This window comes from Melospiza melodia, chromosome 15 (assembly GCF_035770615.1).
Source record: "Melospiza melodia melodia isolate bMelMel2 chromosome 15, bMelMel2.pri, whole genome shotgun sequence".
Lineage (NCBI taxonomy): Eukaryota > Metazoa > Chordata > Aves > Passeriformes > Passerellidae > Melospiza > Melospiza melodia.
The window spans coordinates 11,086,846-11,108,786 of record NC_086208.1 but is presented as its reverse complement, the minus strand read 5'-3'; the positions used below and the strand labels follow the sequence as shown (position 1 = coordinate 11,108,786).

Here is a 21,941-nt window from a genome sequence, read left to right as displayed (position 1 = left end):
ACTAGGTTGAACTTACATAAAATTCAACATTATTCAGTCCCACACACCTTTAATTTCCCATGCTTTTCATCTAAAGGCATGTCTGCACCAACAAGGGAAGAAAGGAAGATATGTTAATTATATATTATTAGCTGTCTCCCCACTTCCTAGAAGACTTGAGCATTTTTTCAAATTCACTGCATAAATTTTCTTTTTTTTCTTTTTACTCCTGAAAAGTAGCCAAAATCTTGTATAAACTTTTAATTATTTACAACATTAAATATCCTTTACATAATCAGCATTGCCAACCAGAGCAGAAGAGCAGCATCAGTGAGACTAATACATAATGGGCTGTTCTCCTGAGAACAACTGAAATGTTAACGTTAGATACAAAAATGTGTCAGGAGCAGCTGAAAAAGCAGAGACAGGTGATGGCAGGAGCCAGGCCTGACCTGCAGTGGTGGTGCAGCCCTGCTCCAGCCACCCAACCCACTGGAGCAAAGTCCAACCATCCTTCAAAAACAGAAAAAAAATGCCCTGCCAGGTGCACTGCCAGGTTTGATTTCAGTGAGCAAGGCTAAAAATGGCCACGCAAGGCAGCTCTGAGAGGCTGTGCCAGAGCCTGCCACACGCTGCTCCACTTTGTCACTGACAATGTCAGGGCAGCGCTGCCATGGGGCTGCTCAGGATGGGCAGAGCTGAGACCTGGTGGGTTTTAGAAGCAGAGCCAACCTTTGCAAGGCAAACATTCCCATCCCCTTGCAATAATGCATTGCTAGGGACAGTAACAGATCCCTGCAGCGAGTGCTGCTCAGCCCTGACCTCTGCCTCTGAATCTTTCAGACAGATCGTCGTGCTACGAAATCCCCTTTGGGTCTCAAAACTTTTCCTGAACACTGAACATATTTCAATAACTTCAGAAATGTTAGATCATCTCAGAAGCACTGCCTGCAATGAAATGATCTCTAGATAAAAACTGCATGTTGAAAATCAGAGATTTTTGTGAGTCGGCATGAGGCCCAGCTTCTGCTTTTGAGGCTGCATTCCAGTGTTACTGGCACAGCAGCAAGACTCATCTTAGTGAATCAATCATGCTCTAGCACAGCTTTGGAGACCACTATTCTCCACCACAAAATGGATCTCTGTATAAATACCAGCCCTCCTGGTAGCAGTGGCTGTAGCCAGGACCCCAGAGCTAAATGCCATGCAGCTTTCCAGAACCACACTTCCATATCCATGGCTGGATGCCGTGGAGTGAGGGCTTAAAAACCCTGAACAATATTCCTTGACAACGGTTTGCATTTAATTAATCAAGTTTATGAGCAGATCCATCTGTTGGCACACGAAGAACATTTGAATTGAGTATTTTTGTTTTCCTTTTGTGTCCTCTCCATTCATTAGTACTGGCAGTCTATGAAAAAGAAATCTTTGGCTGCTGTAATCAAGAGAAATTGAGCTCTTGCTTTTCTCCTGACTTTTCATCATTGAATATGATTTGTGGCATATGCCCTGCATTGTGCTTAATGTATGCTGGCTGGAGGGAATTCAGACATTTTGGGAATTATAAATAAAGCAGCACTGGCAACCTTTTTGCGTTATCATGTCACACTGAAAATGTATCAGCTTTCAAAGCTATTTACATTTAGTCTTTTGCCACTTATTTCGTTGCTACCGTTAGCCGTGGCTTTAATTTTTCTCTGGATGCAGGTTGGTACTGTTCATTAGCCTGAAGATGAATGCTGCAAAACAGGATGCTGGAGTTCCCTGAAGAGCAGAGACCTTTCCAATCCTGCTCATCTATAGCAGTGTTGGGTGCATTTATAAAGATAATCCCCGGCTCTGAAACCTGAGCAATTGCAGTGATTCACTAATCACTGCCTAGCGCTGTGCAGGTCCCATGGTCACCGGCACAGTCATTCCAGTGGGTGGGGAACGGCTTTGGGACAGGGATGGGGGACAGAGGAGCGATGTGTAAAAGCCAGGAGGGAAAGAGCAGCGCTGGTGTCTGCACAGACCCCGGCTCACACGGGCAGGGAGCGGCTCGGGCAGAGCAGAGAGGAGGCACTGCCGGCTGCCCACCCGTGTGCCCGCACAGCCCTGAACAGCCCCGCACACCCGAGCACAACCCGCACACCCCTGCCCGCACCTAAACACCCCGGCACGGCCCTACACGGTCCCGCACATCCCCAAACATCCCCGCACACCCTTCCATTCCAGCCGAACAGGCTCGGGAGGAGGGGATGGCACAGGGGGGGGCGGCACAGGGATGAGGGGATGGCACAGGGATGAGGGGATGGCACAGGGAGGAAGGATGGCACAGGGATGAGGGGATGGCACAGGGAGCAGGGAGGATGGCTCAGGGAATTGGAGGGATGGCACAGGGAATGGGGGATGGCACAGGGAGGATAGCACAGGGGTGAGGGGATGGCACAGGGATGAGGGGATGGCACAGGGAGGGAAGGGATGGCATAGGGAGAAGGGACTGGCACAGGGATGGGAAGATGGCACAGGGAGCAGGGAGGGATGGCACAGGGAGGGGGGATGGCACAGGGATGGGAAGATGGCACAGGGAAGGAAGGGATGGCACAAGGAATGAGGGATGGCACAGAGCTCTCCCGTAGGCCGGCAGCGCAGGCACTGGATCCTGTCTCGCTGTCACCCTGCTCGCAGGAAGGGACTGTGGGCAGGGCAGTGACTCACCCGCCGATGAATGAGCGATCCAAGCTTGTCCCCAGGGGCGGGACAGACTCATATCCTCACCCCCGTGTCTGCCGTGCCCACTGCCACGGAGCCCAGACACACGGAAACCCAGACACACGGAAACCAACCACGCTGCTGAGCTGGAGCTGGAGCTGGAGCTGGCAGCCTCTCCACTCCTTCTGGGTGAGAAGAGGATGGGAACCAGGGCTGGAGCACAGAAACTCCTTCACAAGGCTCTGCAAAGACACCCGTGGGATGATGTTTAGACTGTTGCCTTGGGATAGAAGGGAGCTGCAAATCTGTGACACTGAGTGATTAACTGATGCTCAAGTGAGGGGAGCCACAGTTTCCAGGAGGACACGGAGGTTCTCTCCCAGCCTGGCCACCCAGCCTGCTCATTTTGAGTGTGCTGTGGGTCCTTTTTGCCAGGAGGTCCTTGCTCAGGGCTGGCCCCAAGCCACAGCCCCTGAACATGACCACCTGGGAGGATGCTGTCCCCCCCATCCTTAGCACTTTAACGGGGATTTGGGACAGCAGGGGGATCTAGTGGAAAATGAACAAACATAATTTTGCTAAATATGTACTTTATGTATGAGTTTGTGGCTCACCCTTACTGCAAGAGCAAAGGCCTGCTAAAGATGGATTGTTTTACAAAGCATTTTCACAAGCAGCTGAGCTGTTAATGCCACTGTTACCTGAGCAGATTTAATTGTGTTGCTTCTTGCTCTCAGCTTAGCGTGACATGCTGAGAATGAAAATCACATACCTTTTTGCCAGGAAAAAAATGCCATGTTCTGGAGCAGCTTTGAGTGTTTCCCCTAGGGATACATTCACATATTGTTCTGAGCAGTTTTTGCTGCCAAGGTTTGCTGTGGCATTTATTAAAAAATGCTTTCAATACCATTCACCTTTTATCACCACCATGGGTTTAGCTGAAATGATGTGTCCCTCTCTCCTACCAATATCACATTGTTATTATTGCATGTAGTGCACAGATGTGCTCTTGGATGCAAATACAGCTTTTGGAATTAAATCCATGCTTTTTGAGTGAGGGCATGCATAGCCCTAAGTCCCATTTTCTCCAAAGGGTGCACACTCTTATCTTCCAACCATTTCCCAGAGGAGAAGAGTGAAAAGAGAAGCAGAGACTGAAAACAGAAGCATTTCCCAGCTTTTTGTTAGTTCTAATCAATGTCTTCATACTCATCCTCTTTGTTCTCCTTTCTCCTGGTGTACACGTGCATCTTTTTTATTTTAAGGGACAAAAGAAGGAATTGATTGAAGGATGGATCATGGGTGCCCTGAAAACCTTCACCACTTCAAGCCCTTCTATTCAGAGCTGTTCCATGGTCCCCACAGTCCCCACTTGCTCAAGCCCCTTCAAGTCTGGGACACTTCAAAGTGTTCACACTCAGATTTGATTTGCTTGATTCAGTACCATTTTGCAGGGAAAAAAAAGGCCAATATTCAGCTCATGGACAAGCCCTGTGCACTGAGCTGGAGGGCTTGTTTTGGAGAAGCTTCATAAATCCCAAAAAGCAGCATGTGGACAGAAATGGTGACAAACCCAAGGCTGCACTGACACCACCTGCTATGACCACAGTGCCCAGCACTGCTGCCACAACACTTCTCTTGCTGTGATCAAAGCACTGGTGTTTCAAAGATAAGTTCTTTTAGCCAGACTAAATAGCTTTTTGAATACATTAACTTTAAACCTCTGTAAAAATACTGGCAGCTGCTGTCTGGACTGCCCTCATCATAGTTAGAAAGATCACAAGCCACAGTGATACTGATTTATAGAAACTGATCTCTTTACCTCCTGACTGGGATTTCCAGCAAATTTGTGCATCATTAACTCTTTAAAACCAGACAACTGTATTTTTTCTGTTTAAAGAAATCAATGTCTGCAGATGGACAAATAGGGCATACTGTTCCCACCAAGGGATTCACTTACCAGCCCAGAGTGAGGTAGTTTGAGAAAGGTATTTAATGTCAAAAAGATGTCCCAGCATTTTTCCAGGTTAATATTAAACCGGTCTGGTAGAGCTGGTTATCACAGACCCAACCCATCAGTCCAGTTTCTTCTCTTCTGTCCATCAGCCCTTGCACTTTGCTGTCACCAGCAGAGTCAGCATGGCACCAGCAGCTGCACCTAACAGAGGTGAGAAGGCATCTGCTGATGCCTGAGTTCAAATCCAGATTAATTAATCCTCTCTCCTTTAGCACTTCCAGGTGGTTTTCTTGAGTCCTCACCTACCCATGGCACTGGGGCTATTTCTTACCCACCCTCCCCTCCACAGCCCACTGTGGTCATGGTCACACAGAGACAGAAGGAAAATCTGAGGGCATCTTAGAAAGGTTTTTTGCATGTCCTTATATTTGGGCATTTCTCAGAAAACAAGCAGTGGCTTCCCCTGCAGAGCAAACTGAGCCTCCAGGCAGCAGGACACTGAGCTCACAGGGCATGGGCTGCAAACCTCTCCCTGCCACAGCAACACCAGCAGCACCCTGGGGTGTTTGTCTGACCTCCTCAGAAAGACTTCCAGTGACAGAAGCCACCTTTCCAGGCAACCTGTCCCTGCACCTCTCTGCTCTCATTGTTTGTTAGAAAGGTTTTCCTACCATTACCCTGAATCATTTCAGCTGTAATTTAAGCCCCTTATCTCCCTGTGAACACGCAGAACAAATTACTTCCCTCCTCTTTGCAGCTGCTTCTTACGTATTTGAAAACTGCTCTCCCACCTTTTTCTCTTTAGGCTAATGCCAGTGCTTCTGTTGTTTACCTTGGCTGTGCTTCTGACATCCAGGAGAATTGGTGGTGCAGCAGCTACTCTGTTGAGTAGGATCCATTAAATCTTGGTGGTGAAGCAGGCAGTGAGGATTACTTGATAGAGCTGAAATCATCTACACCAACCAGAAAATTGCAGCAGCCCATTTTCCACAGAGCAGACTGCCTGGCTGTCCAGCAAATAAAACAGGCTTCAGAAAACATGTGGGTCCAGCAACTTCTGAGTGGATTTTCAAGAATATTTTTCAGCCTGGGACGTAGAGCTGTGCTGGACACGAGATCAGACCCAGATGAGTTTCAGACATGGTTACAAAAGAAACTCTTTAGCAGGAGAAATCACTGTCCAGTGGTGCTGATCCTCAGATGGCCTCTCCTGAGTGAAAGTGCTGCTGTTAAACACACAAAAGCTGCAAGATTTGCTGGAGAAATTGCAACTCACTTAATTCTCTGCATTAACTGAGTGCAGCTTCCCAGGAATGCGACAACAGTGAATCAGTGAAGGGCTCTGTGCTGCTGGCAGGAGGCAGCAGCCAGGGGGAGGCAGCCGAGCCCCTGCACCCTTCACTCAGCTTTAAATAACTGCCCACAAAGGGCACGGCTGGGACAGCTCTCAGCTTCAGCCCCAGCACCACCCCTGGGCTGAGCACCCCCTCTGCCCAGGGTACCCTTGGGGAAGAAATCTTTGCTTTCACAGGATGATTTTCTCTATGGGAAGTGCTCAGTCAGTATTGGGGTGCGTTCTGCCCTGCTGCCCCCAGCCCAGCCCAGTAACACCTCACCTGTGCTCATGTTCCTTTTGCCTCTCGTTGGTTTCATAGCAAAGGACCAAAACCAGTGGTTTTTCCTCAAATCCAAACGGCAGTAGGTGCTTAAACAGTAAAAAATGAACTCCCAGCTGCTGCTTCTTCTTCTTGCATGAAAACTGCTGCATACATATCTACTGTGCTGATTAAACAGATCTGCTGCTCTACAGTGGAAGAGGGAATTAAAGCACTATATTTTCAATTTTGTTACCAAATTACAATTCATAAATATTTGGGAAAATAAGGGCATTTACATACACCATTAGTGAGAGTGCAGTTGCTGTACGGCTGCCACTTGCTATCCAAACCCAGGGTACCATGGTATAAATAATGCTCAGTTCACAGCAGTATCCTAAAGTGACAGCACACTCAATCTACTTCTTCTGTCAAGATATATTTTTATTAAGGGTCAGTATAAACTTCAAAAAAATAACTTTAATAATTTGTGCCAGAGTCAATTGTGCAAGAGTCTCTAAATTGCATGTAGCTGAATTTTCAAATAGTCCGATTCCAGGCACAACGTGCCATTTGTAAGGCCATCAGGTAATTTAAATTCATGAGAGTAGCTATTAACATGCATTGAAGTTCTCAGTGGAGAAATGCAGCCCTGCATCACAGGACTAAATCCTGAAAAATATTGTATACAATATTTTGGCTCTTCCTTTCATGCCAACAGGTCGTTGTAAATGCAAATGTATGAAAAACATTTAACATCTAAAAGTTCTCTATACTTAACCTTTCAGCTAAAAATGTAAACTTTTCAGTAATTACTGCAGTAGTGTTTATTTCAAACTTGAAACTGATCTCCCCAATCAGCATTATCAAGCCATCCAAAAGTGCACACTTTCTAAGATGATGATAAATGGAATACCCGGGCAGTTATTTAAGAGTGAGCTGCATTAGACAAGCAAAATATTTAAGAATTTTCTGGACAATGGAGGCAGGAATGAGAGACTCCAGATTATGCTACATTTTTTGGTCTGCCTCTGTCACCACAGATTTGCCTCTACTTTTATCTGACAAAAGAGATTTTCAGTTATATTTTCACTCCTTAAACTTTGTTGTGATAGCATTACCCACTGTGAGTAACAATCTAAATAATATATGTTTAAATCCAGCATTTCAGCTGTCTTCAGATGTGGTGAAAACACTACATGGTTGAGCCAGGAACACCTATTAGTGCAAGCACAATTTGGAGTATGATTTATCATGCAAAAATATGAATCTCTAGCTCCTACAGAAAATCAGCAGGATTCTTTTACTTTACAAGACATTTTGGACTATGAGAACACCACACACAACCACACATTTCCTTCATTTTGACAGGGACAGTCTTCGACAATGTGCAAAATGAGGCACACACTCTGTTGCAGTCAGCAAGTCTGTTAGGCAGGTTAGTTGTCCCATTCTCCATTATTCTGATCGTTGTCCTCCTCTTCTTCAGAATCAGCAGACACTTTCTTAATTCTCTGCATGGCTGCCTTAATGCTTCTCTCCAGCTCATTGGGGGATCCTCTGCTGCCATCTCTGTCAGCATCTCGATTCACTTTCCTTAGTTTAACCCCCTGCCTGATGGCAGAGAGGATGCTGTCCTTCACAGAGGTGTAGGGGTTTGGCTGCTCCACTCTGCGGAGGTGAACTTCACTGCGCTTCAGAGAGGCCAGAACTTCATCCATGGACCCTGCAACACACCCAGCTACTGTTACCAGAAAAATGAGACAACCACACTTCAGAGGCATGAAGTCCTACCCAAGTGCTCAGGGCTCTTCCTTTAAGCTGTGCTAGCCCTAGGGTGGTCTGTGCTGGCACACCAATGGTCTGTTCTGGCACAGACTCCTTCAAGCTCTGCAACAGCAGGCTCTGGAACTGCTTTTAAAAAGCAGTTACAGCTTTTATATCTTGAATTGAGAATCCAATGCCTCTTCATCATTATATAAGGCTGTGCTCTAAGGAAGAAATTATACACAAAGGACAACACTCTTTTTCATTACAACTTTATGGGCTTTCAAAAAAAATTTCACTGAACCAAAAAAATCTCTTGCATTGTGTGTTATAAACAATCCACCATCCCTCCTAGCTTGCCCAGAAGCCTGCTGAGACAGCCAATTGCATTTTTGCTCAGCCAAGAGAAAAATGGAAGGATTTGACCAGAAGGGCTTTAAAGTGCATCACTGAAGTCACTGGGAGCCAGATCAATCCTATGAAGGCAGCTCTTTTCTGCATGGACTTAGAAAACAATTCCTATTTTACAACATGATTTAGATCTCAGGTGTATGTTTCTGAACTGCAGACCATGAAGGAAACCATACTGAGAGTTTCCACTAGAGCTCCTGATACACACTAATTTGAGTTTTACTCCTGCTGGACTCTCTGCTGCTTGCTCCAGACTGTCAGACAGGGAGGCTGTTTCCCTGGACAGCAATAGGTCCAGACCATCTGTGCCTCACAGCTAGAAACATTTTTGCCATGCGCAGTGCACACAAGGTTATGTGATTAACATCAACCACTTGAAATGGAACAAGCTGCTAAATCCTGTGCTACCTTCAGAGCCTGAAAAGGATCAAGCAAAGATCCACCAGATTGCCTTACAAAGCCTACAAGTGAGAGGGTCTTAAGTCTGCTACCTAAATGGGCTACCTGGTAAAAGATTAGTCAAACAAATTATGAAAGCAGCCTCTCCTGGCTTTTAACACACAAAGACATGAGTAGCCTATAACTAAAACCAACATGTTTATGAAGCTGTTTCAGTAAGTTCCTGTGGTAATCTAGCAATTACAGTTACAGCTACTGACATGATGGCTTTCTTCAAGAAACAGGTGTAAACAACTAATCATATCTCTTCAATAAACAAAAAAACCTGTTTTCTTATCCAAAAATAATGAAAAGACATCAATGTTAGGCCATGAACAGCAGCAAATACTAGCTACCAGAAAGGCTGTTCCAATAGTAATAAGACCACTCAGGTGTACAACTCCTGTTGCTAATCAAGGCTTCTTAAGAGTATCTGTGGTAGTTATCCCATGGATATCCCACACTGAAGTCTGCATTGGATGCACAGTAGTTTGCCATGGTAACTCAATTGTGTCTCAGCCCTTCAGCTGCTTGTACTTCCCCACAGCTTGGAAGAACTGAAAACACTGAACTTCCCCTGGTATTTCTGCCTGTGGTTTGCCTCTGAACTGATGGGATACAAAGGCTGCTTGCATGTATTGTGAAGAGTTGAAAAGGAAAAGGAATGTACCACTTTTAAAGACACTGTTCATACTAGCATAAGCTACACTGTGAAAAACAACAAAAAAAAATTGCAGCCTTCCAGCTTAGATCAATCTCTCTGACATAGTCAAAATATCCACTCACCTCAGAGACAAAAATAAATCTGTTAGCAGGATGCACCCAGTGCAGCCCTGGGAGGCTGCTGAGCTCTATTGTCATTCAAACTACTCCTACAATTGCCAAGTTCAGCCTTCAATTACACCTGCATGATCCCACTAACAAAGCAAAGGTGTAACAGAGCACAATTTCTTCCCTGGGAATGTATGCCAAAGCTATTCACCTGCCTTTCAAATCCTGGTTGAATTCTGCATGAATTCCCTCCCTTAGGAAACCTTTATTTAGAAACCAAGCAAATTGTGAGAGGACAAAAGCTGTGCACACCACAGAAACATAAGCAGCCCAATTACCAGCTCTGTAGTACATACATCATGAACACTAAAATGTAGCCTTAGTACAGCTACAAATTTACCCACACTGGTGTTCTGACTGGGCCATCAGGACCCTGTGAAGTATCTCAAACAGCAAACACAAATCATTGTTACTCATTTAACGTCCTGAGCTATGGTCAGTGTTATTTTATGTCATTTCTTAGACTAAGCTTTCTAGGAGACTCATTCTTCCGATCAAAACTACACACTATTCCTGTCCAGAAGCAGAGGAGGGAGGGAGACCACAAAAATACAGGAAATGCATTAAAAAGCAGCAGTAGATGTGAGCCTACTTACCTATGCAATTATTTATAGACCTCCTGGATGAGTCATCCTGATTGTGCAGTGCAGGGCTTTCTGAGGGGCTGTCAGAGCTGAGGGGAAGTGGTTTATCCTCTGGTGCTGATGGTGTTTTTAACTGGAAGGGTAGGGGGGGAGGTGGGGGTGGAGGGGGCAAGGGAGGAGGTGGTGGAGGTGGTGGAGGAGGAGGTGGTGAGCATGGAGAGCTCATCAATTCCTCGCTGTGCTTTTGTTCCTCTGTGTCCCCATCAGTAACAAAAATCTGGACAGGGATGTCTGCTGGGGTATTCTGACATGGAGCTTTTGGTTCCTTGTCTTCCACAAGCAGAATGCTCTGTGGCTGCTCGAGAGCTGCCCTTACTCTTGGTGAGGGTGCAGGGCACAGAGCTGCTGGGGCTGCCCCTGTGCTCGATGCATGGGGAGGGGACAGCACCACACCCTGCTGAGGGATGCCTCGTGGCAGCCTGGGACTGCGAGGCTGGGGACCAGACGTCTTCAGAACAACATGAGCTGGACACTTCTGGAAAAGAAATCATAAGGCAGGAGGTCACATCTCCATTGGACTGGCCAAAACATCAGCCCCCAATGAGATAAAAAGCCACACAGAGCACAGAACTGTCCCACTCACCCATTCAAGCAGAAAATTCAACCCTGAATAAATTTAAATGAATAATAAAGCATTTATTTCAAAGCCATTTCTTCACCTGTATTCTTTGCAACCAAGTCCACACCCGGAAATTGTATCCTTATAGGAGATTTAATCACCTGTACTCACTATATATAATCCTATTTTAGGCTATCCCAACAGCTGTCTCTGACTGGGACAATGCTCACATGTGAGCTATGGCAGCTTTCTGACACGTTCTGACACTGGACTACTGCAGCTACAGTACTTGCCTCCCTGAATACTTTCAGCCTCTCCAGCGTTTTCTGACGTTCCTGGCTTATCCAAGCTTTTTTCTTTTTCTCCTCTTCTTTTTGTTTGTCTCTCTTCTGCATTAAAACACAAGTAAGCGAGCCTTAGTGTGTGAAAACCAGCAGCTGCCAGACTGCCCAGGGCTGCTGTTGGGTACTCACTATCTGGATGCTGTGGTGCTGCTGGAAGCGCTTTCTGCTCTCCTCTGCCTGTTGCAGCCTCTGCCGGTGGCTCGCCTCACACTGATCCTGGGGGAAGAGCAGAATTCATGCAACTCTCAGTCAGTTCACACTTCCTCTGCACCAGCTCTGCCAGTAACTCCTGAGCACCAGCCACTAAAGAGCAACCACAGCTGGGTGCTTGGCAGTGCCAAGAAAGATGGCTAAGCTCAACTAGTGTCAGATGTGAGACCCTCATGGTGAAGTCTGTGGGACTCCTTCATGGCTAAAGCAAATGTTCTCCTAATCAGCCATATTTTTATTCATGCTGGAGCAAAAATGATCCAGATGTGACCCAACCCCTGTCTTACAGTTTATTAAAAAAAAAAAAAAAAAAAAAAAAAAAGAGAAGAAAGGGAGATGAAAAGCAGAGAAGAAATGAGCTCATGCAAAGACACGAGGAAGGCAAGAAGGAAGCTAGCAAAGCACTACAAAAATACAAAGCTACTTTTCCCCCTCTCCCTCATTTGCCATAGCTCCCAAGTACAAAAGGCAGGGAAGCAAAGGTATGGGAAGCACAAGAAGCCTAGCAAGGGTACTCTCTGTTGGTAAAAAGTACCAAAGAGAAGCCGCAAGTTTCAGTATTTTCTCTGGGAGTTGCTTTTTGTCTCTGTACAGAGGGGGATTATCCACATGGCTGGACAAGCATTTGCAAACCATGTGGCATTTGGCTTCAGTGTTATACAACCAATAGACAGCAATTAAGTAAATGAAAACAGAAGCAAAAGAAGTGTCTGCCAAGGAAGCAGTTGCAAGAGACAATGATGGCTCACAAAACATTTCCAATGTAATTCCCAGTTTGTCCAGGCTACTGAGAGATAAAAGGTCAGACAGACTCGAAACTAAACTCTGCTCTCTGCCCCAGCAGAACTGCAGGTGTGAGGTAAACTCCTTTTACTGAGAAGGTTCATGAGAGTCAACTTTTGTCTTCCTAGTGTTCTGCTCTGATTGGGAAACAAACGAAAAACTGCCCTTTGCACAGAACTGAGAGCTGTTAAAGTTTCCCCTTCCTCCTGTTCAAAGGTAAAGTATCAGTGTGTGAGTTGTCCTACCACTGCAGCTTCCTCCACAGAAGGTCAGTTTCCTCCTCTACTGCAGCTGCTTTGGAAAAGGCTGCTAGGGCAAAGCTCCAGCTGGCCCCACAGGGCTCTGGTAAGGTCTAGCTGATGGGAGAACACCTGGGTCACCCAGGTAAGTTTGTGCTCTCTTTCCAAGCCAGACACACTTGCACCACACCACGGAGTGTAACGCTGTTAAAATCACATTGCCCCTCTTTCAGCTTGCAGGCCTTGGCACTGAGTCACGAATCATCTTGCACGCTCCACCCAAACTTCCCTAATTGTTTCCTGTCCATCCCTCGTGAATCAAGACATCAGCTGAAGGAAATGCACATCTCCAGGACTGCATTTACTTTTTTGTTCCTGAGGTAGGCTCTCCTCGCACAGACAGTCCCACGCTTTGTCTCCAACTGCTTTGTCTTCTGCCTCAGCACCGTCATGGCTGACAAGTGAGCGAAATGTTGTCCCATGCTCTGTTCAATGACCTTGAGCTCCTCAGGATTTTCACATGTATCATAGTAAACAACTTCATCCTGTTTCTCTAAAAAGGCATTTGGCATTTTTTAAGAAACCAAAAATTGCCACAGTCATTTAAACATTTAAAGAGCTAATGACATTTTCAAAGCCATTGAAGGCAGTGAGTTAGTTATGAGTAAGTGTAAAGCTCCAGAGCCGAGCTGGGTCCTTCACAGTCATATGCAAACATGTCACATTACTCACAGGGCAGCTTTGCAGGATCAAATTTATGCTGTTAGCATTTGTTATTTAGCTTCCTCTTTCAAATGTCTCCCTGTGTTCCAACTCCTACCTTCACCAAGTGGAGTTTTTCCTGGAAAATGGAAGACTCTTCTGATCAACACTGGGTGTCTTGTTTTACTATTTACCACGCTTCAGTTATGTAACAAGTGGCAGCAATGTTTACCTCACAGTGTACGTGGTAAACTCATGGAGAATTCATAAGCACAAAAAAGAACACAACTGGTGCCTAACTTGGTACAACTGTGCCACAAAGAGACACTTTAACTGGAAGACAGTAGTGTTCAGGTACCATTCTAGCTATAACCACCTCTTTTTGTCACTATAGGACGCATTTTGTAATTTCTACATGTTAGATTAGAATAGATGATGATGAAGTACAGGACCTACTTCAGCAGGTTCATGATACCCAGTTTCTGTGCATAGATCTTGCAGCTATTAGAGCAGTTAAGCACTGTCAATATAAATTACTCCATGCTAAACCAGGGCATGCACAAATCATAGCTGCTAGCAAGAGGAGCAACCGCTGTGGCTGTTTTTTTTAAACTTGTGTTATCAAATTAGTGCCTAATTAATTAAAGTGTCTAATTAAAGACAAAATATCAGATGGTACCACAGCATTAATGTTTTCCAGCAATGCTTTCTATTAGCAAGACCCGAGCAATGATATCCTTCTTTTTAATTGAAAACAGAGCAGGCTATGTCACTTCTGTGTTCTGAACATGTGCTTAAATAATATTTTATTCTCACCTTTAATCTGTCTCTTTATAGTGTCCAGCTGTACAATAAGCAGCATCTCTTCATGTTTCAATACTTCAAGCTGTACATTATATAATTCCAGCTGTGTTTCATAATACTGGATTTCCAGTTCCTCCACTATACCTAAATTCTCTTCTTGTTCTCCAAGATTCTCCATCTGTAACAGAAAATAAAAAGCATTAGTAACAAAATATGCACACATGAAACGTGTGGATGCACAGATGCCTATAAGGAGCCTGGTCTAACTGGCAGCTGCTTTGGTATGGAAAACAACAGAGCATTAGAAATAGCTTGGAGCAGAAACTCAGAGGAGCAGAGAACCTTGTTAACCTTAAGTATACATTTACCTTCATTTTACCAGGAAAGACTTCATTATAATCTGTACAAATGATACTGCTCCTGAAAACAATTATACATGGTACAGTTCACTACTCTCGGAAAATAAATATCAGGTACTCCTAGCAGCAGTTACATGGTATCAAAGATTAGTATTAAAGAAGTATCTTAATTTTTCAGTGTCCTCTGAAAATAATATCTGGTCTTTACCTCCATAAAAGGAAACAATTTCAAAGACTATTATCACAAATGCTCAAATGATACTTGAACTCTAAAAGCATGTATGTTAAGCTTTGCTGAGTGTCCTCAAACATGCAGGAGCAATTAAAAAACGGCAGACATGCATCTTCCACAACATAAAACTGTGCTGAAAACCTAAATTGTTGCACAGACAGACTTGAAAAGCCTACTCTCATGACCATTCTGGTAGGTTTTGATCAGCCCTTCAAAGAACAGTGACAGAAAAGGAGGCTTTGTAAGGTCTTACGAGTTTCTGAATGCCAGATCTCTTCTGTTTCAGGCACAGCTCTCTCGCCCTCAGATGCTGAAGGGTTTCTTTTGCTAACATATATTTCAGGTTTTCTAGTCGTGGCAAAGCTGATGCCCAGGTGGTTTTACCAAATCTCTCCTCATCTTGCTCCATCTGTTTGTGCATTGCTGTAGATTAAAACATGGTAGTAAAGCATGAGAAATGCAGTGTACTAACAGCCCTTGTGTGTTTCTGAAGTATTAAAAATGCTAATCTTATTAAACTATTTCTGAAGCTTTAGAAATTACAAGATTACAAGGTTGAATTTGTGACCTTATACATGTAAGTAAAATACTTCATTGCACCATGGCAATACACCCTAACAGTTGCACAGCAACATATTCTGTTCACATGCTGAAATCCTTGAGGCTTGCACATCAAGCATTAAAAGCACCCATGGCTTTTGTGCAGAGGTTTGCAGCTGTATATCTCAGGCAAGTCAAATCCAAGTTGTAAACTAAACTGGTTAAAAGATATAAAAATCCTAAGTGAATAAAGTATTTCTTTCTTAAGTTGGACACTCACCTGAACCTCAGGTTCTGCACAGAGGTAAGAAGAGCTCTCAGTCACCTAAGTTAGGTATTTACACAACCTTTTGTGTAAGTCATTCTGATTACCTGCCAGAGCCTTTACAGTTTCCTTGAAGTAGTTCACTGTGATATCCTGAATGGAGCACACAGCACTCTCAGCTCTCTTAGTCCATTCATCAGCATCCTTCTGCAAAGCTGCTACTCTTCTAGGCCCCAGATTATCATACTGCAAAGATTTCTACAAGGACACAAAACTCTCAGTTACCACTTGGTTTCCACAGAGGTGCAGCCACACTATGCTACACTTGGAGATGTTTCAAGAATGGTGGCAAACATGACCTTCCCCTCACCTGTCACAAAGTGAATCACTGCTCATTCCTATTTCTCATTCTCTAGGCTGATTCAGAACCTTTGTTCTCCAATCCTGACCTCACACTTGGATTAATTTACTTCTTAAAATATTTTTTAAACTATCATCTTTAAAATGGCATCCAACACAAGCATTTTTTATTGTTACTAAAAGTAACACTTCAATGTGCAATGTTCTCTTCTATTTTTCCCCACGTGTTGACAGCACATTGCACCAGCAGGTTCTCCAGTTTGGCAGCTCTTTCACACAGGAACAGGGATACAGAAAAGAAACAGAAGAGAATGTTTTCAAGTCCACAAAGGAGACACAGGAACAAGCCTAGTATTCAAATATATTTTTAGAAGAATTATATTTCAAATGAGCCTAAATATCCCTTAAAGGTTTTTTTTTAAATATAATCTTTGTTTCATTCTTTCCAATTTCCACTTTAATTTTCAGAACAGTACATTGAACATTTTATTGTCACAGGTTTAGGCCTTCAATATTCAAGCACCTTAATCTAAACTTAAAACTGTTCTGCTCTCTTTGGGAACATTAACAGCTCACTTTAATTTTAACACACTATTTAGGGAAAATCAACATAGTAAATGCCTGTTGTTTCCAGGGGCATCATAACTTTCAGAATGTGCTTCCAGTTTAAGATGCACATAAAACAAAGTGAATGCAGGGGCAACTGATATATTTTCATCTGCAGTTCTAGCAGGTTGTAGCAGTAACAGAAAACTCCTTTGAGTGGGAAGGTCTCCTCCACAACTGAGTTAATCTGGTGCATCAGCATTCCAGGGGATGACACACTGAATGTAAAAACTAATCCCATGGGAAGGCGGCACAACAAAGGCTACGTATAACACAGTAAATTCAGCCTCCCAGAGTAAACCCCAGGGAGGTGGAGCCAGGGGATATTCTCCTTTTAAGTGGGAAGTCAGCTGCAGTTCTAGTCAAGCCATTATCATGGACTCTGAGATCCTGAGAGTGGCTCTGCCCTAACTCTGAATTTGTCAGTCATGTCTGGTGGTTTGGCAGAGGGAAAAAAAGCAGGTACAGACAGAAGTAGGGAATGTTACATGATTTGAGCCTGAACTGCTCCAAGAGCAGCTGATGCCCCACTGTGTAGCTTGGCCTTTCACTCTGTACATGCAGACTCACCAGGATTTCCAGTTTGTACAGTGTCGCCAGCTCTCGCATGTCTCTGAAGGGCTGCAGCAAATACTGGTAGAATTGTGTTGCCATGGTGACCAAATCCTGATAAGCTTCATCTTCTTCTTCATAAACCTTCATCAAAGCCACCATTGTGTCAGCACTTTTATGCTGCTGCAGAACCTAGTGGGATAAAAGGTAAATCAGCCACGGCTGCTTTGCATTTGTGTGTGCTGGATGCTGCCAGGCTCCAGACCTGTCCTTCCACTGCCAACTCTCCCTTCCCTGTGCCAGGCACTCTGCAGCCACCCCAGGTGAAAATACCCCCAACTCCACACTAATTAGAGGCACTAATTGCTGCACATTCCATCAGGAGTCTGCAAGGAGCATCCTGCCTAGGGCGTCTACCAGAAACATTCTAATAACTGTGAGCAGATGACTTGGTTGCTGCTTTTTATAAACATAAATGGGAATCTTGGGAATTCTGTACTGGAAGGACAAGCAAGGTATTCTTAAACTGGATGCTGCATTGCTTCCACAATTACTAAATGCCTGCTAATGAGTTTCTGGATCCAGAATCTCTGACTTCAGGCACAGAAAAAACAGATTGGCATTTACTTCAGATACACCCTGCAGTTAAATTCCTTTAGCATTTGTATAATTTATAATAGCTAATTCTAACCTCAGTTCTAGTGGTACTACACTTTGTAAGTCACAGTTCTTCCATGGAATTACTGCCTTTCGATAGAGTAGGCCCTATTTGTTTCCTTCTACGACAAAATAAAAAGTTGGGGATTTCCCCTCAGTTGCATTTGTTTACTGGTACCAATCACAGCTTCAATGGTTTTTCTTTGACACCAGCTGGCAGAGCCCATGGCATGCTCTACGTGCCAGGATAGTGAGCTGGCTGAGAGAACACAGCTAAGTTCCACTGAGAAACAGACCTTCCTGGAAGGACAGCGTGTGCTCTGCAGCTCCATAAAGAGGGAAGGGGATGGGAGGGGGGTTTGTTACCAGGAGTGAGAGAAAACATTAAAAAAAATAAGCTTGGGTTGTGTTGCAACTGAAAAGCACTGAAATTAAACCATCTTGTTTGTTGTTGCCAGCTGAGTCTGGGTAAGACAGCAGAGTTCCCATGTATGGAGGAACTTCCCCAGGGAAAATCTGTGGAAGTCAGCTCAAGGGCATTTCCCACCCACCCTGTCTGCAGGCCTGGCACAACAGGGGAACAAGAGAACGTGAACTCCAGCATTTCTGATAATCCCATATGTGTGATAGCCTCTTGGGCCTCCCAGGAGCTTGTGGCAGCTCAGACACAGTCCTAGGGCCCACCAGCAGCAATTTCAGTCTGCTTTTGCCCCACTGTGGAAGCCAAATACAAATGCAAGAGCTGACTTTTTGATTCCCAGTCTAAAAGCAACAAGTGAGGGTCATGCTGCTCCTGGAGGATGCTTAGAGTGAGTAGAGGGGAAGTGTTAGTGAAGGATATTAATGTAAAAAGCAAAAAAGGATGCTCTGGTACTTCAGGTTGGTTTAATGTCTATTTCTTAAGTTTTCCATAACTTGGTCTAGACTACAGTATAAAGAATTTATGTCCCTGTTAGGCCTGCAAGTACAATAACACTCTACAGCATGTTTAGCCATGTCTAAAACATAGCTGGAAATCAGAGAGTAACTATCAGAGGCACCAAGCTGTACCTCATCACCCAGCCCCAAACTGCCACAGAGCTGAACAGGCTCGTGCTGCTTCCAAGAGAACGTGGTGGCTGGAATGTATTTCTAACTGGGCTGTGAACTTAGTCAGTGACAGACACTTTTGTATACAACAAGGCACATGTTCATGTAAACTAAAGCTGTGTTTTTAAAAACAATGTCTTTCTGAAAAAGTAGTGTTGTTTCATCTGTTGAATACTGCAATAGAAAAGAGAAGGCTGAAGTCAACTGTCATAACTTTCCTCCAAAGCATGATCAGGCTACTTTGCCAGAAAAGAAGATTGTAAACAGGTACTGCAAGAAACAGCAGCACCACACTGCTGAGCCTGAAGTGTCTGTAACTCATCAACATTCCAGTGTCCTAAATGCAACTCTGTCACTACACACCACCCTTTGAATCCTTGCTTACAAGAAGGGGAAAAGATCCAGGAACACATCTATAGCAAGAAGAAACCTAAGGCACCAAAGGAAGAAAGTGCTAACATCATCATTACTTCAATCAGTAGGGCAGAATTTGACACTTAAATAACCAGCAAAAACCCACACACAATTTCTTAGAATACAAACCACTTATTTGTATAGGACCAGGACTAAGTTTGGCCTTAAAAAAAGACTGAGAATCCCCCAGTTACAAGCATTACTGCAAACATGTAGTCTGAGACCTTCTCAGGGAGGTTAGAAAATTAGCACATGATTGTATTCTCCTCTTCGGTTACTGTTCCACCCATTGCCCAACACCCCTGGATGTTTTTAGCCATGTGTTTTTGTAGGAGTGCCTGCAGCTTAAGTAAGAGCCCCAATGTCTTACAGCGACTGCCCACGTGGACGTGGCTTATTCCCCACTTAATAAAGGTGCACCTCCAAGACCGATGACACTTAGCACTTTGGAAAGTGACTTTGTGGCTTCCAAACAATAAAGAAGTGTTAGTGTAAGCACAAATCTGGACATTGGACAACACCAGGAGCGGGCTGGTATCAGTGACTCGGTCACCCTTGCTCACTTGAGTCTGGCGAGGCTGCCCGGATCGATGGAGTCCCGCAGCAGCAGCAGGGACTGCCACGCTTCCCTGCAGCCCCCAGGGGAGCACGGGGCGCCCAGCCGGAGCTCAGACAGGCGCACCCATGAGTTGAGCAGCAGCAGCACCGAGCACTGAACACAGTCCCGCACCGAGGGGCCCCTTCCCTGCCCGCAGCGTGGCCCGGCAGCCCCGGCCCCGCACCCTCGGGCCAGCCCCGCGCCCCGGCTCCCTCCTCTCCTCCCGTACCCGCCTCAGGGCCTCCTTGGCCCGGGCCAGGTGGCCGCGCAGGGCCTTCCCGCGGAGCTCGTGCAGGCTCTCGAAGTACTCGTCGTCGCAGCAGCGGTCGGCGGCGAAGAGCGCGTCCAGCACCACGCGGGCGCCGCAGAGCTCCAGGGCCCAGCCCAGGTACAGCTCCAGCGCCCGGCACAGCTCCTGCAGCTCGGCCTCGTCCGGCGCGGCGCCGCCGGGGAACAGCACGGCCCAGAGCCCGCCGGAGGCCGCGCCGGGCAGTGCGGGCGGCAGCTCGGGGAAGGCGGGCTCCAGGCGCGGGCACACGGCCGACAGCTGCCGGTGGACGCCGCGCAGGGCCGGCGCCGAGAAGAGCCCGGCCCAGCTCTGCGGGGCCTGCTCCGCCGCCTCCGCCCGCCCGTGGCAGGTCACCGCGAACGCGCCCTCCGCGCCGTTCCACGCCACGAGGAAGCGGAGCCGCGGCGGCGGCTGAGGCTCGGCGAAGGCGGTGTCGCGCACGGCCACCCACCCCTCCAGGCTGTCGGGCTGCGGCTCCATCGCGACGGCGGCGGCGGCCCCGCGGGCCCCGGAGCGAAACAGAAACCGAGCGCCGGGGGGGGCGGGGCCGGGTGCGTCACCGGCAACGCCCGCGCCCATTGGCGGGAGCGACAGGGGGCGGGACCGCGGTGTCGGGGCGGGGTCAGAGGGGGCGGGGCCGTGACAGGGGCGGGGCCAGGGCGGCCCTCGCGGCGGGAGCGGAAAATAAACAGTGCTGTAGTAAAAGAGCGAGAGGGCGGCCCGGGAAAGGCCCTTTGTCCTGGCGTGGGTGGGGTTGGGAGGTGACCCCGAAGATCATGTTCCCACCCCTCTGCCATGGGCAGGGACTCCTTCCGCCAGGCCAGGATGCTCAGAGCTTCATCCCGCCTGGCATCCACGCCTTCCCTGGGCAACCAGGCCAGGGCTTCACCACTCTCACAGTAAAAACTTTCTTCCCAATATGTAACCTAAAACTACTCTCAATTTGAACCATTCCCCCTTGTCCTGTCAGTACATGCTCTTGCGAATACTCTTGCCCCATCTCCCATGTGTGTTTCCTTGAGGTGCTGGCAGGAGAAAGCTTTGTGGAATGAGCGGCTGTTCCTGTGAGGAGTGGCGGGTGGGAGCAGGGCACACACAGCCCCACGTCTGAGCCGCTGCATGAGGGGCAGCTTTCCTCACTGCCATCGTTCCTGCGGCCCTCACAAAAGCCCACGCATTGTTGCATTCTACAACAGCAAGCAAACCCCACACTCCTTCCCCTTGAGCCTGAGCCCTGGGGCCCTGTGCCCACAAACAGCCCAGGGTGCTTGTCCTGACACCCAGCTCAGCCCCAAGGTCACCATGCTCTGTATAAATGCCACCCAAACGCTGCCTCACGGGCACCGAGGGAGCAAAGAGCAGCTGGGTGATGGAACAAGAACAGTGTCACTGCTCTTATTCAGGCCTTTGTCCAAGGCAGAGTGTAATTCACTATCCACCAAATGTTATATTCCAGTCTTTGGAAGTGAAGTACTGCTAATTTTTTGAGAAATTAAGGCATATAAGATAGCATAGCTTAACACAAAGCAAAAATAAGCTCTTGGTTGAAAAATTAATCAAATCTGTCGGACAGCATAAATGTTAACATTTCAGCAAGGGCTGCGTCACTTGTGTGAAAACACTTCTGCTCTAATCTCACAGATGATAGCAGCACTGTTAGCAGTAATGAGATCGTGCCTACATGGGCAATTAACTTGTGATTCCTCACCAAACAGCAAACAATTGCACTGCTAGAAAAGTGAGGAAATGACGCCAAGATAATTGGAAAATGAGAAAAAAGCAGAGCTGTGTCAAGATCTAATAGACATTGTCCCTTGTGGCGTCCCCTGAGCTCAAGCCATATATAATTCAGCATTCTCAAACGTGCTTAAAAATCTCCTGGCAGCAGGGCTGGCTTGGTAGCACATTCACAAGCAGCAGCCTGTGTGTGCTGGGCAGCTGTGGGTTTGAGCAGATTCACAAAGCTCCGGTGCTACCGCAGTCACAATAATCAGTGGTAATACACACCCTGTTATTTATCAGG

At 46.3% G+C, this 21,941-nt stretch overlaps 1 protein-coding gene and 1 long non-coding RNA gene across 2 annotated transcripts; both read right to left on the bottom strand.

The window, feature by feature from the left end:
• Positions 1–2,631: 2,631 nt before the first annotated feature.
• On the bottom strand, positions 2,632–6,069 carry LOC134425014 (uncharacterized). Its single transcript, XR_010029560.1, has 3 exons — positions 5,463–6,069; positions 4,634–4,825; positions 2,632–2,915 (listed from the first exon to the last, which is right to left on the bottom strand). It is a non-coding gene; the product is annotated as an uncharacterized LOC134425014 (long non-coding RNA).
• A 373-nt stretch (positions 6,070–6,442) lies between these two features.
• Positions 6,443–20,500, bottom strand: WHAMM (WASP homolog associated with actin, golgi membranes and microtubules). Its single transcript, XM_063169789.1, is given in 12 exon segments — positions 6,443–7,951; positions 10,269–10,791; positions 11,169–11,264; positions 11,349–11,435; positions 12,817–13,004; positions 13,970–14,135; positions 14,802–14,971; positions 15,461–15,611; positions 16,890–17,063; positions 19,859–20,419; positions 20,422–20,467; positions 20,469–20,500. Coding segments are annotated over 12 exon segments (2,478 nt in total). The 5' UTR covers positions 20,498–20,500; the 3' UTR covers positions 6,443–7,664.
• Positions 20,501–21,941: the final 1,441 nt, after the last annotated feature.